The 14543-nt window shown below is 35.4% G+C and overlaps 1 protein-coding gene across 3 annotated transcripts in view; it reads right to left on the bottom strand.

Annotated features, from left to right (window-relative positions):
- Nucleotides 1-14543, bottom strand: part of KLHL5 (kelch like family member 5) — a 49833-nt gene that overhangs the window by 28199 nt on the left and 7091 nt on the right. For 2 of the 3 annotated variants that reach the window (XM_053976144.1, XM_053976145.1), the window contains one exon: nucleotides 1686-1868. In XM_053976144.1, the coding sequence (XP_053832119.1) occupies nucleotides 1686-1828 (143 nt within the window). In that variant the 5' untranslated portion in view covers nucleotides 1829-1868. Of the gene's footprint in view, nucleotides 1-1685; nucleotides 1869-7347; nucleotides 7725-14543 lie in introns of those variants that run through there. The other variant, XM_053976143.1, reaches the window with a different exon arrangement.

Raw genomic sequence — 14543 nt, forward strand, 5'->3', positions numbered from 1 at the left:
AAAACAAAGTAGTTAGAGAAAGAACTTATGCAAAAGGCAAAGCTTCTTTGTAAGTTGCTCCAACATTATAAAGTGAACAAGAGAGAATCATAAACCTCCCACTTCCTGCTACAATCACGAAGTGTGCTTCTTTACCTTTAACTTTCATGCATATTTAACACAATATACCAACTACAGCAAGATGTTTCTCCTCAGAAGTCCAGAACAAATAACAGGTAGTAGTAGCATATGTCTCATGCACTACAGAAATAGATACAGTAGCACAAACTGGAGAAGTCGGTTCTCTAAATAAATTAGAAAAAAGCATGAACCACATTAAAGGACTTTTAAGTGTGTTGTCTATTCATTTATTTCATTGCAAATAGAATCTTCCAGTCCTCACAAGACATTCACAGCTGTCCTCTGCACCCTTTCTACACATTTTTAACTATTACATAAGCCACTGTCCAAACACATATTGCAAAGGGGTTACCTTGGCTCCATAAGGAAGTAAAATTATTTCCTTATTATAATCGCTGTTTCTTCCTGTTTACACCACTCCAAAGTTTTTTGACCCTAAATTACTTGAGCATGTGCCCACTAGGGGTGTGTGTATTCCCTGTTTTCATCTGATTCATTCTTTTCACAGGGACAAAACAACACAGTTTAGTAACTAATTTGAGCATTTCATAAAATGAAGTCTCCAAGAACAACAGCAAGCTATGGTTTAAAAGCCTCCCTGATTCTCAAGTCAGTTCCCATGCCCATGCTGTCATTCCCTCAGCTGAGTCAGCACAACAGTGTGGATAATATCTGAATAAAAGCAGAAATCTGGTTTTTTAAGGTAAGTACCAACTCCAAACCAGCAACATCTTCCCATCTTTTTATTACTATTACAGCATTGAGCTGCAGTTTCACTGTGGGAGTAGGAATCAGCAATGGAAAATAGGAATGTTTTAGGATGCCATTTCTGTTGAGACCTCAACTTAGGAAACCACAGCTTACTTATACTTACGTTCCTATTCAAATTACAAATTCTGTGCATTAAATACCGTAATGTGCTTCAGTTACACATGCCTGTGTTTTGCAGTCTTTGGTATTTTCCTAGATTTTAAGTGGCATACATATGTTTGCTCATACATAAGTTTGTTCAGCATGGTTCAGCATGTTGATTACACAGATGACAGAGAGGGTAATATTTGAACTAATTTAGACATCTAATAGCAGCAGTGTTCAGAAGTCTCCTGTCAAAGGACTCTTCTTACTATGGGAGCAAAAAACCTTTATGTGAACAGAAGACCATTCTTATTGTTAATTGTGACTTCAATAGCATAATTGCTAGTACAAAGAAAAAAAAAAAAAACATAATTAAATGTAAGAAAAAATTTACATTGTTCTATGAAAGAAACCACTACAACTTATAATATTCTGGGAGTGTACTTGGGACTTCTGGGGGAAGTGTATGTATGTATGTACTTATGATATTATGCATAATATCATAAGTATACTTGGAAACAAAAAGAACCTGAATATTTTTATTCTGTATTGCATACAACAGAAAAATTAACTTTTAGTTTCCAAATAAATGTTAAAAAACATACGTGTTTAAAATATTCTGAATTGTTTAGGATTTTTTTAACACTTTGAAGGTGCATTTGTAAATAATTATGAAGCTATGAAGTTATTTCAAATTGTAATAAACTTACCTGTGAGCTGGAATTCTACGATCACCAGCAACTAACACCACATCACACAGCTGATTGTGTCTAAGATAATTCTCCATCTTTTTAAAAGTTTGTTCAGCATGGTTGAGAGCCTGAAAAAATTCATCTGAGGTGCAGGGCTCCATTGTTTGACAAGATGATAAGGTGTGACTGCTGTTGGAGGTTCTGCCAAAGACAATAACAGAAATCTTAGTTCACACAATATTCAGGTGAAATTTTATCTACAAAGGATAAAAAAAAAATCACATGTAATTTAAAAATTGATATGCATTTGTTTTATTACACATTCCCTTGATATTTTACTTTTCTTCATATTTTCTTTCTCCCTCTAAACCTAATCTAGATCCTTGTGGAAAAAGTACAATCATTTAGTGTTGTACTTTTCAACTAAGTGACACACAGAGATCAGCCCAGCAATTTTATCTGTAGTGCAGTCAGATGGTTAAGGAAGAACAACCACCAAGGCCCTGCAAAGTGAAAAAGTAATGGAAGGATGGTAATAAGGAACCAAACCCCTCCCTGCCACTTATGTTTCACACTTAACCTAAGGTAGCTAGAACAAAACTCAGCTAGTAAAAGCATATGGGCATGCAGGGGAAAAAACCACAAACACTGATACACCACCACTCCTATTGTACTCCTTGTGTCTGATATGAGATCTAGCACATGAGAAGTCAATAGAAGTGAAAAGCAAGGGTATATGGGGAGAAAAAATATTCCTGTCTGTATACACAAAGATAGAAGATTGGGAAAAAACAGGAATAGAGAAAATGTAAAAGGTATGCATGGCCCTAGGACATAAAGGAAATGAATCTTAATTATGTACACTCTGGAAAGCATGTTTTCTTGCTCACAGTTCTTTAACTGACTACTGCTTAGTTTTCAACAATGCAGGCAACTTATAAAATACTCTGGATCTACCATAACATTTGGAAGAATGTGCTTTCACAAGATCTGCATCTCGATACCTGCTTCCACAAAGATGTCATGAACTGAGCAGCAAGCCTGCACAAAACTTATCTCCACAAAACTTATCCACCACAAAACTTATCTCACTCCTTGGTGTAGGATACTCATTTCAAGAGAGAGCTCCTCAAAACCAAAGTCTAATTTCCAACAGAAAATTTTCTGTAAAGGGGAACTTTGTGGTTTGGTCTTGGGTTTTGTTGTATGTTTTGTTTTTGGGGTTTTTTTTCCATGCACTCAGGTAGCTAAAAAAGCCAAGCAGTTTGGTATTTAGAGCTAAATCTAATAATGGATCAGAAATTAGATACCTGCCTACTGATTTCCCTTGGGAGACTTTATGTTAAATGTTCTTGCTGAAGCTGTGGTTAGCCATTAATTTATGTGTCAACTTTTTCCCTGTTCCCCGTAGCCCAGGAGTCACTTATTCTGCTCCACCACCGGCCCTCTAACAGGCTGGAACAAGTATTCTTTGTGGCTATTTTGGAAACTGAATCAGGGGGTCATACAAAGATGTAACTATGTAACCATGGACAACATATATATTGGCCAGCTGGGTAGCATTCTCAAGGGAATGAGCAAGAAGAACTCAGAGAAAGCAACTCTTTAACTAGCAGCCCTGAAAAACAAAACCAGAAGCAGAATGAGTAGGTCGCTGGTCAACACACAAATACTTAGGAAATTATTCTGTATCTCCCTATCACAATTTAGCGCATTCCGAATTCGGTTGTGGTTTTTCCTGGTTTGTTTGGTTGTTTGTTTGAACTATATATTAACACATATTCCTCAAAGTAACTCCATTAATAACATTTTTTAATTACATGATATCAGAATTTTATTTACATTACAACCTTACAAAGTGTTTTGCAGATAGAATGCCAGAAACAACAAAGAAAAAAGCTTTCCAAGCCAGCATTTGCTGGATCACAACCTCACTGGAGCTATTGCCAGCTTCAAACCTGCATGTTTTCCACACAGAACTCTGTTATCACTCTTGTTCAATAAGGAAAAGTAATTGCAGTGGTGTCTGTTTTCCAGTACCCACAATAAAGCATGTACTCAGGACACAACAGAGTCAAGTCTAGTTCTTTCCCTCATCTAAAGATACTCAATCCCATACCTGCCTTCTAGTAACTCACAAACCATTTTCCATAATGAAGGAACAGGAGAAAGACAGACTAAGGTTCAGTGGTCTATAAAGAGAACATGAAAGAGACAGTCTAATAGTTACAGTATTTGCAAAAACAAACAAACAAACAAATAAATAAATAAATAAATAAATAAATAAAAGAATGCTTCAAACGCTACTTGTGCCTGTTACCCTGTGACTGGATATGAAAAATTTAAATGCCCCTCCTTCCACAAACTGTTTTATGGATCTTTTTCCAGTTCCATTTGCCACAGCAATGACAACCTGGGAGAATTCCCAAAGTACTTATACCCTCAAAGGTCAGTGAGATTGAGGTGAAAAAGAAGACATATCAAAGGATTCTGTAGCTCAAAAACTCAGGGTGGGGAAGCAGACAGATTGGAAGTTGCAACATATTAACTCCAAGACTGATCAATACAGAGCAATACTGCAGAGCTGCTACCACATGGCACATTCAGACTTTGTCTTTAAATAATTACAGACATTTTACTAAACTGTTCAAGGTCAGCACACAGCTGATGAATGGAATCCTGCTTGTATTTAATGGTCAGATATAAATATGCATCCTATATTATATTTTAGTACATTTCCTTACTTCAATTTACAATAAAGTAATTCCAGTATTTTAGTGCATGCATGGATGAAATGAACCAGATACAACATTCTGCACACTAGGGATGCTCTAGGCATTTTTAGCTTTATCTCCACCATGCCTTCAAGGTCTGTAGATTGCTGCTAATGCACCACAAAAAAAAAAAGTTAAGAAAAACAAATCTAATGCTAATAGACTTACACTTCTATACAAGACTCTGCAGAGCTTAAAAGTGTACAAATCCAAAAGGATGGTCTTTGTTTCAGGGATGCAGGACAGTTAACAAACAGCAGCAATAGAGGAAATCTAGGAGATAAAGATCTGCAGAATTCAAAATTCACTGTCCCAGTAAACAACCATGCGAGCTAATGCTGGTTACAAATGACACATAGGAGTATGAAGTGAATAGTAGTACAGCTGACTAGCCCTGATTCTTGAATCTGAACAATCTGTCTGCATCTCAGACGCAACCTTGGTCAGATCTGGTACTAAAGATCTGGTACTAAACTTGGAATTGAAATCTATATGACACCAAATTAATCTGACAGCAGCTCTCCTCTAAATGAATCACATAATGATCTAAATGATGTCAATAGTGACAAAAAGACCTTACCTAAATGCTTTTCTACTTGTGCTATATGACAAGGCAAAGAGGAAGGACTGATACAAACAAAGCAGCAGAGCTGCTTCTGTTACGTCATGTTATCAGGGCTTGAAACTGGGCAGAAAGTTACAGAGAAGCATAGAAGAAAGGTAACTATAGCTTCTACAAAAGGTTTTTAAAAAAACTTTTTCATGCGCACAATTTACTTGTAAAGGAGACAGCAATGTTTTCATATGGGAAAAAAAAAAGCTCTTTGTAAACTACACAGATGAAAATGTTGGTATGGGGTTTTTCCCTCGAGTCAATATATAAGAAGCCAAAATTTACACTACAAAGAAAAAAAACATTTAATTAAGTCCTTAATATCAGAGAAACTCCAGGTGTTAGGCAGAATTATGTAGTCTGTCCAAGAGCTTATACATTTTTAACAAAAGTGAACAAAACATGGTATAAGTGAAGTCTCCCCGTAAGACAGAGATACAGATAACAATACAAAGCAAGCTCCTACACTGCCATTAGTTGCATATTAAATTGTACTGACACTGAACTCAAAATTTACCTAAATTATTTAAAGCGTGTAAATAAACATTAGCATGAATTAGAAGACAGTAATAGAAATACAAAAACCTCTAGATGCTATACATGATTAAGCACATAATTTAAAAGATACTTCCAATTTACTAAGTTCAAATCCTTTGTGCATTTTTTCTAGTATACAACTGTCTGCAAAAAAAAAAAAAAAAAAAACAACAAAAAAAATCCAAAAAACAACGAAACAAGACTTTTTAAAACCTCCTAAATAAGTATCTGCAGTTATCCAATTCTACAAAGTAACAAATTAGTTTTACCATATGCACATTATTCTCTTAAAATTAAGACTAAATGTTGTAGTATTTTCAATCTACACATTTATCTTTTAAAATTACACGTTTATTTTCCTACAGTGATTGCCTTGCTATGAAGAGAATATCCTGACTGAGATAAGGCTGCATGTAAATGTTTCCCATCAGATATATATGTTGCTGAAATTGAAGGTGATGTTATACCTGTATCATATCCAATAACATAGCTATTTAAAAATTTATATCTGAATGTAATTTAAAATGGGATCTCTTCGGAGGTGCACTACTTACAGCTACATATTTGTTACAGCACAGTGGGACTGCTGTTATGATGCAGCAGTATGCAGGATTTCCTTTCCCAGTAATTCTAGTATTTTGACATGGGGTGATAAAAGCAAATACACTGTGTTCACTTCTAAGCAATTTTACACTCCTTCCTTTCCTTGAATCTTTAAAGGTCATATATACAATAAACAGTGTTTATATTATGGACTACTTTGCCTTTCCACTAAATCGATTCTTCTCCTAAGGCATGAAAAACACTAAACTGCTATAAGTAAATTGATCTGTCCTTAATAGCCTTTATTAAACAGTGTACCCTTTAAGTAGCCACACTTTCTGAAATGCCACATCAGTGCAAAGCTATCTTAAAAGCAAGAAAGCAAACATAACATTTTCTGAAATGGCAAGCTATTATGCACTACATGAACTACAAAACAGGAAAAATACTTTTAGTGAAGAATGACTGACTTATACAGTAAATGAAATAAAAGAATTTAACTGGTATTTCACAATCAAGGTTATTAAATTGCCTAATTTACAACAACTGGTAAACAACTTTCTCATTCAAGAACAAGCTTTACAGTTTCATCTTTAGTAACGATGTGTAAGAAAAGAACATCAAAACATCTTTACAGATGCAATAGAAACATATTTTCTTTTTCTGCCAGATGTACAGTTTAATAAAACCAAACGGGTTACTGGAATCACTTTAAAGCACAAATTGATTGACTTTCAATTGATGTAATTTTTTTCTTTGATTTATAGTCTAAGTATTTTTTACAGTTCATTCTCCATCTTCTATAGGTACACATGGAAACATGAGGTCAGAATCAGAAGAAGTTTACATTTTCATAATCTTCTCCTAACTGACATAACTTAACAATCAGTATCACTTCAAAATAATGCAGAAAGCATTCTGTAACATTACCGTGTAATGGGCAGTACCTTGTTCATAGCAGCATGTACTAGTACACTGTTTAAAACACCAGTGGATCCATTTTTGCACTTTGTTTATCCCCACTGACTGACTTTTAAAAAGGTCCTTGTAAACACATAGGACCTGATTATAATTAATATTCTGTTTCTGACGCACAATAACTGCTAGGTTTCTGAAGCATTTGAGTTAAGAACAAAGCCTAGCCTATTTATGCATACTAACTACAAACATGAAATGAAAACACATTTCTCACAATAGGAAAGTAATAATTAACCTGCACGAGCTGCTGTCCGATTCATTTTCTTCTTCACTTGCTCTATCATCTGTTTCTTGTCTGTCAAGCCAACGTGCACCTCCACAGTCTTCTGCTGAGAATTCAAATGTAGGGATTTCTGAGGTGGATGCCATTGGCCAAAGAGGTGAATTCTGGAAATCCTGTTGGCTGGACCTTCTGTAACCAGCTGATGTTAAAGGTAAGTTACCCAAATTTAAAAACTTCCTGCCACCCGTTGTTACATTTTGTCCTCTGTTCCAGAAGTCTCCCTGATGGTTTTCAATTGCAGAGTTCGGGGCTGATGCCTGATGACCAAACCACCTCCATCTGATTTTTAAAATCTGCTTCACGTCAAACTCTTTACGAGAACCAGACATTCTTAGTGAAAGCCAGTGATCGTCTAGGCAACAGGGTAAGAAGCAGCACACATAAAAGATTTGTGCACCCAACCAAGACAAGAGAAACACATGCTCTGCCTGTCTGTGGCAAGCAGATTTTCTACAGAAGGAGGGGAAAAAGCATTGCAATCACACAAAAAAGACTTCTTTAACGGTATGTCGTTTGAAAATAAACAAAGGGCAACCGACAGTGAAAAACGCTGACATAAAAGAGGAGGTGAAACAATCACTTCCATCAGGAAAAATGCTAATCACTTCACCCTAAAAGCTCTGAGGTCGTTTCTGTTTCTGCCTCTGACCATTACGTTTCAAAAACTCTAAACAATATTCATTAAAGCCCTTTCAAGAGCTAAATACCACCCCCTTTTCTTAAACCACAAATGACAGCAAACTGCAATTTCTATACTGAATCTTACAATCTGTTTCTTATTCTGTTAACTCTTGCTACTATAGAGGGGAAAAAATGTAAAAATCAAATTAAATTCCTTCTACACTGCTAAAAAATAAATTTATAGAGAAGAATCAAAACCAACTCAAATTTATCTGATTATGCTGGGGAAAAACTGAACTGTAAATAATTCTTTTTCCATTACAGGACATGAACTAACTTAAAAAGGACAAGAACAGCCTCGGAAGGCTCAAGGGACTAGTAGCGGAGGCTATAAAGCCTTTCATCTTGATGTGCTTTGATTCAAATCTAGGTCTGCAGCAACCAAAAATTTCTATCTGAAATGAGCTAATGGTTTCCATTCACTTATACATCACTAAAACAGAAAACAAGAAAAAGCTCATCACTGCAAGGCACCAGACAAACCCCAGCAAAATAAACAACATAAGATGACTGCTCAAAAGGCTTCTTTCTAATCTTATACTATCAACTGTTCCACGTCAGGTTAGAAGTACTGTTATGGAACAGAGATGCATACTTTTGAGACAGAACTCCCTCTAGGACTGGTAATTTATATAACATCTTAAAATGTCCAGCAAAAGTTTTTATTCAAATGAGGAATGGCCATTCCTATGAATGGCTTAGAAAGCCTAAAGCACAAAATGCACAATGACCAATTTACAGTTCCCATGAAAACCAGCCTATTTCCTCTCTGCCACAAGAAGCTAGTTAGGTATAAAATGCTGAGATTAATTTCAGTCATGTGCAAATTGTAATAACAAATTTAGAACAAAAAAGAGGTACTGGATTTTATCAGTCCTTGGTACAGAGATCTATGTTTTCAAACTTCACAACTCTGTTAGTCTGTTCAACTCTCCAGGATACATACACAACAAACTTACAAAAAGTGCTTCTTTATTACCCTACAGTTTTCAAAAAAAAAAGTGGAAGCCACACTCTCTCAGATGGACATGCATGTATTATTTAAAACTGGCTATATGCAGAGTCCACATGAAAACATAAGCAGTGCCAAATTTTACCACCCAAAACCCAAACACTGTTTTAAACTCAGTGCCAGGAGAATATCATGCTATTTTCTGAGGAAACACAATGCTGAAAGTGCTAGTTTTAACCTGGAAAGCTCACCTGTCATTGCCCAGAGGACAGTTACATATCTAAGTGCTTCTCACAAATGCAAAAAGCATTTGAAATGAGCAAAAGCTCATTTCTATAGGAACTGCATTCCAGCTGTTTCCACAGAGATGCATTTCAGAGTGTGTACCTAGCTGGCATTCTGGATTTAATTTAAACACAGAAAGATAGGGAAATATTTAAGAAAGGATCAATATTTTAACATATTAGCATGAAAATTGTATGGCTGTTTAACCAAAATGATATGACATGCAGACCCCACTCTCATGTGGTACACATACAGCTAATTATTAAACACTTAATTGTAGTGTTCAAATACCATCATTTGTGTAACTGCAAGTTGAATGGAACTGGAGTAAGGCTTAAGAAGTAAAAACAAAATGGCATCTTTTTATTTATCCTCTCCTTCTGTTTTATATTGGTGCTGGGTGTTCATTGAGGGTGAAGAAATAGGACAAACAACTGGTGTATTTGTTAACATTCACCAAACCACTAATATTTTAATTATCCGTCCAACTATAAAAAGTAAGCTTTAAATACCTTTATTTCTGCTGGTACGGTAAATCCATTATACATAAGGAGTGACCTGGATTCTCACTCTTGTGTAACAGACTCATTTAAAATTCAAGCTGTCCCAGTACTAGTCTACTAAGACAGTGGCAGATTTGCGATTCTAGTGCTTTTTCAGCACTTTTCATTGATTTACTGGCAAAACCAGCCCAATTACTGCCTTTCTTTGGCTGTGAAGCTATGGGCTCAAACAGAGATTAGAAAATAAATGTGCTGTAGTTTTAACAGACCAAACCAGAAAACTGTTTTCTATTCTCTTTCATTTTTCTAGATTAAAGAAACTCTTGCTCCTCTACACACTATCAAAATTACAGTTCTAAGACTGACTGCATAAATATCTAAAATATTTCTCTGTTTCATAGGAATATTTGTATTATAGATGACAAGATAAGACAAGTGACAGTTAATTCTTCAATTTAAACTGACAGTATTTCTCAGAAATAATTGAGGGCCTCTTGTTCTGGACAATCTATGTTACTATGAATAATGTGATATCTTTTATCAGATCTCCAGCCAGGAGTTACCAGACTTTTGAGGAGATCTCAAACAGTGGACGGTTAGGATTTCCACTGACTATGATCACCCAGACTTCATTGTTGACATCTCATCTGGTGATTGGTGCTCACAAATCCACCCTCCATGGCCTCCCACCACACATCCTTCTAAAACACTAACACATTTCTGAGAACCTGCTAAAACCCATCCTAGTCAAGCACAGTATACATAGACTTGGCAAGGATTCTGAAATATTTTTCATCTACTAAAGCAAAAGTTTGCATTTATTGATAAAACAACAGTGCTTATATCCATTTTTTCTGACCTTGGGCACTGTTGCAGTTTCTATTTTGTGGTGAATCAAAATAAGATTTCAAATATAAGTACACTGTCACCTTTGAGAATATAATTCTGTTCGTATTAATGAGGTTGTGTAAGCTTACTGTGAAAACAATTTTGAGAACTCTGATTTTTAATTGAACAGATTGATATTCCTTCAAGTGGAACACCTGAACATTTAAGCACATAATTTCTCTTCTATGAAGAGCTTCACAAAGCTATAAATCCCTGCAGTTAGCAGTGGGGGACAGTTTCCCAGCTTCTGGCTTGTGAACAAAAAGAAACATCTATATAAATGCTGTATGTTAAATCTGCAACTGTGTAAATAGGTAACACCCAGAACGTAGCACGACAGCTTTAGAAATTGCCCTTTTCAAAATTTTCAGACAGGTTATCTGCACAGAGATAAAAACCATTTGTTTTTACTAATGAAAAAATTTACTACATAGATATTCTCTGAAATTATATACATTTATTCATACAAGTATTAAAGAAAGATTGCAATCCAGCATAACTAGATACATTTAAACAATTTTAGTCTTAAGCTATTTCTACTGCGTATTTTGAAGGAAGGTGTACTTCATATTTAAAGTGTATCACTAGGAAATATGGAAATATTATTATTTAAATAATAAGATCTAGTGCTTTTGTTGATTGTGATTTTTCCTTTTTCTTGACAAAGGAAATAAAGTTTTCAAATAAGCAAACACGTATATGGAATACTTTTTTGAGGCACTTTTAAGATTTAAATTTCAACACTACTTTTCATGGTAACATTTTTTCTGTCACTACTGTAATTTGGGTCCAAAACCTTTCACCACTCAACTTCAAGGCAATTCAGATATAATATATTCAAGGTATTTAGTGTGTCAAATGAATTTTAAAAGAGGCCATAAAAGCTCAGCTAGTCCTGAGAATATATTAAGGATCCTTTTAAGTGCCAATTAAGAATGTAAGTGTCAAAATAATTACATAAAGTCTTTATTGTGACTACAATAAAGTTGTAGAGTTGTTTTTTGAAAAAAATAATGCTTAACAAAAGTATTAAATATAAAAAGATAAGTTTTAGATATAAGTAGACTCATTAGGATGTGAAAAAACAATGTTGTCAATGTTTAGTGATCCTAGATGTGTATTTGAAAACATAAGAAATGTTCACTGACCATAAGATGTTCATCAATTAATCAAATACAAACTGAAAGCATTAAAAGGCATTCAAAATTTAACACTTTTAAAAATGGGATTTCCAAACTTTAAAATATTAATTTGAGGCATTAAAATAACTGCTCAAAGAAAACCACTATGGATGAACTTCAAACTGCAATTCTGATATACCTATGCTTATGTTAGAAGAAGTGTTAAATATTTACTTTCTTTTTCCTTCCCTATTCCTGTGTTCCAGACCCAAAGTTACAAAAATAGCTCAACAAAGACTTCAGGAAGATTGCTATATTAATGCTTCATGATTCTATAAAACAATAATCACTCCTATCCCAAAGTTTTATATAAATGCAAACACTTCTGGTTCACGGTTATGTGAAAAGAGCCTTGGGTCAGCAGCTATGGCACAGTTCATTCAGAAGAAAGAGAGGAAAACGTCCTACAGCTACTGACTTCGTGTACTTTAATTCATTGTTCTGACTGGCAGAAATGAGCTGTAGCCAAATTACTGGTACTTCATTGCAACTTTCTGCCACTTTGCATTGTACACTTCCCTCCAAACCCGAGGGAGCAGTCAGCTTAACAATAGCATGAAAAGATCTGTACAGAACAACTGCCTGGCTTGCTGTTTATTTTATTCAGCTAAGGATGGGGTGGGGAACAAGAGAGATTTTCACATGAAATACAAGACTACACTGTTAGATCCAAGCTCAAATATCATACTGGTTCACACACAACAGAAGTTGTGATTGAAGACATTTTTATTTCTTTAGGATTAAAACATTAACATTGCTTTATTCAATTAATACTGAAGCATCATCAGGGACTACACCATCTACAAATAAAGCCATAGTGTAGAGCTGTTCCTCAGTAAACAGCACAGTAAGCTTATTCACTCTCAAAAAATTAGTATTCCAATTCATCAGGTCAGATGCTGTTTTTAAGTTAAAATTTAATGGACAACACTGTGAAGGGCCAGTCTCTGAAAACATAGAACCAGTTTTCTGTACTAAAAGGGTCAAGTAGCAACACACAAGGTGAAGACAAGCAAGATTGCCAGTTCATCTACTCCAGGAATACTAGGAGCACCAATTGTAATGGAAACAAGGTAGTCACAAATTTAAAGACAGTAATAGTCCAGCACTAATCATCTCCTTTAGAAATGTCACTGTTAGGAAAGAGTGGTGACAAAAACACTGTTCTGCAGACACTTAAAGACGTCCTGGTGAAAGTAAAGCCATTCTTTAGAACCAGTTTAGGAAGGTATTGCCTAACAAAGTTAAAAAAGACCATAAAGGACAGATTGAAAGATTGAGGCAAATCAAAATAAAATAACAAGTAGATAGTTTCCTTCTGTAGGCAGATCTGCTGGGTAAACTAAGACAATATTTTAACATCTTCCAAGACAGCAGCAGTGTTAATTCACTATGAAGTATTCAGATTTCCTCAAAAACTCACAGAAAGATGGGTAAAGGATAACACTATCAACATTGTCAACAGCAGAGTGGATGTTTATTTGGTAAAAATGACAACTATCCACAGTTCTACATTAAGCACCATATAAAAATCAACCAGGTTAAAAAACACATTAAAAAACCAGTGAAGAAGCAGATTTGCAAGTGATTAGGTAATGCAACATAGTACTCCATGCCAGACTACATAAACTTCTAAGAGAAATACATAGAGGTCTGTGGGCAAAAGGTTTACACAGTATTTAAATGTCAAGCTATGCAATGCCACAGCTACCGAAGCAAAGCACATCAAGACACAGATTTGAGCATTCTAAATGAATCATTTAATACCAAAAAACACCTCAAGAGACTAATTTCTCTCTCAGTGATGACTTCTGTTTAATTAGCAGCTTCAGTTAAGCCCACCCCCCAACTGAAACTTTAAGCTGCATAAGAGATAATATATTATAATATATGATAATATATCTTATTACATATTTATAAAACAAGTGGTGTGATCTTATCTGGAATTCCTTGTATGCAATTGATCATTGCAAGTCAAAAGTAGTGTTGCAGAAAACAGGGTTCACAGAAAGGCAACACACGTGATCAAAGTATAAAACCAACAATAATCACACTAGAAGGCAGAATGCTTTGTAAGAATCATATAAAAATCTGTAAGTATCATGATTAATGCTTATGAGAATCATAATGTCTCATAAATATGAAAAACAACTTCTATTTAAAGAATCAATGTTGGACTTACAACATTTTTAGAACCCAATTGTGCATAACATTGCAGATGTCAAAGAGAAAGTCTTATAGAAATCCTTTCAATATAAAGATTTCTACCACCATTTGCCCACCTGGAGTTGAATCTCAGAAGAGGTATCATAGGCAGCATAAAGGACTTGTGTAGGTACACAGATAACAAAAGAATGTCTAGGGAATGTCTTCTGTCCATGGGCCTGCTGCTGAACGGGGCAGGGCCCTGGTGACACGGGATATAGAAAAGGCTGAGGTATTGCCTAGCAATATCAGCCTTCAGAACTTGATGAAGTTCAACAAAGGGAAGGGTAAAATCCTGCACCTGGGAAGGAACAACTCCACACTGTGGGTCACATAGCAGGACAGCAACTCGCAGGAAAGGACCTGCTGGTCACCAAGTTGCACATGAACCAGTAGTGTGCCCTTGCAGCAAAGAAGGCTAATGGCTCCCTGGCCTGCATTAGGAGTGCTGCC

The sequence above is a fragment of the Vidua macroura genome, chromosome 4 (genome assembly GCF_024509145.1).
Source record: "Vidua macroura isolate BioBank_ID:100142 chromosome 4, ASM2450914v1, whole genome shotgun sequence".
NCBI lineage: Eukaryota > Metazoa > Chordata > Aves > Passeriformes > Viduidae > Vidua > Vidua macroura.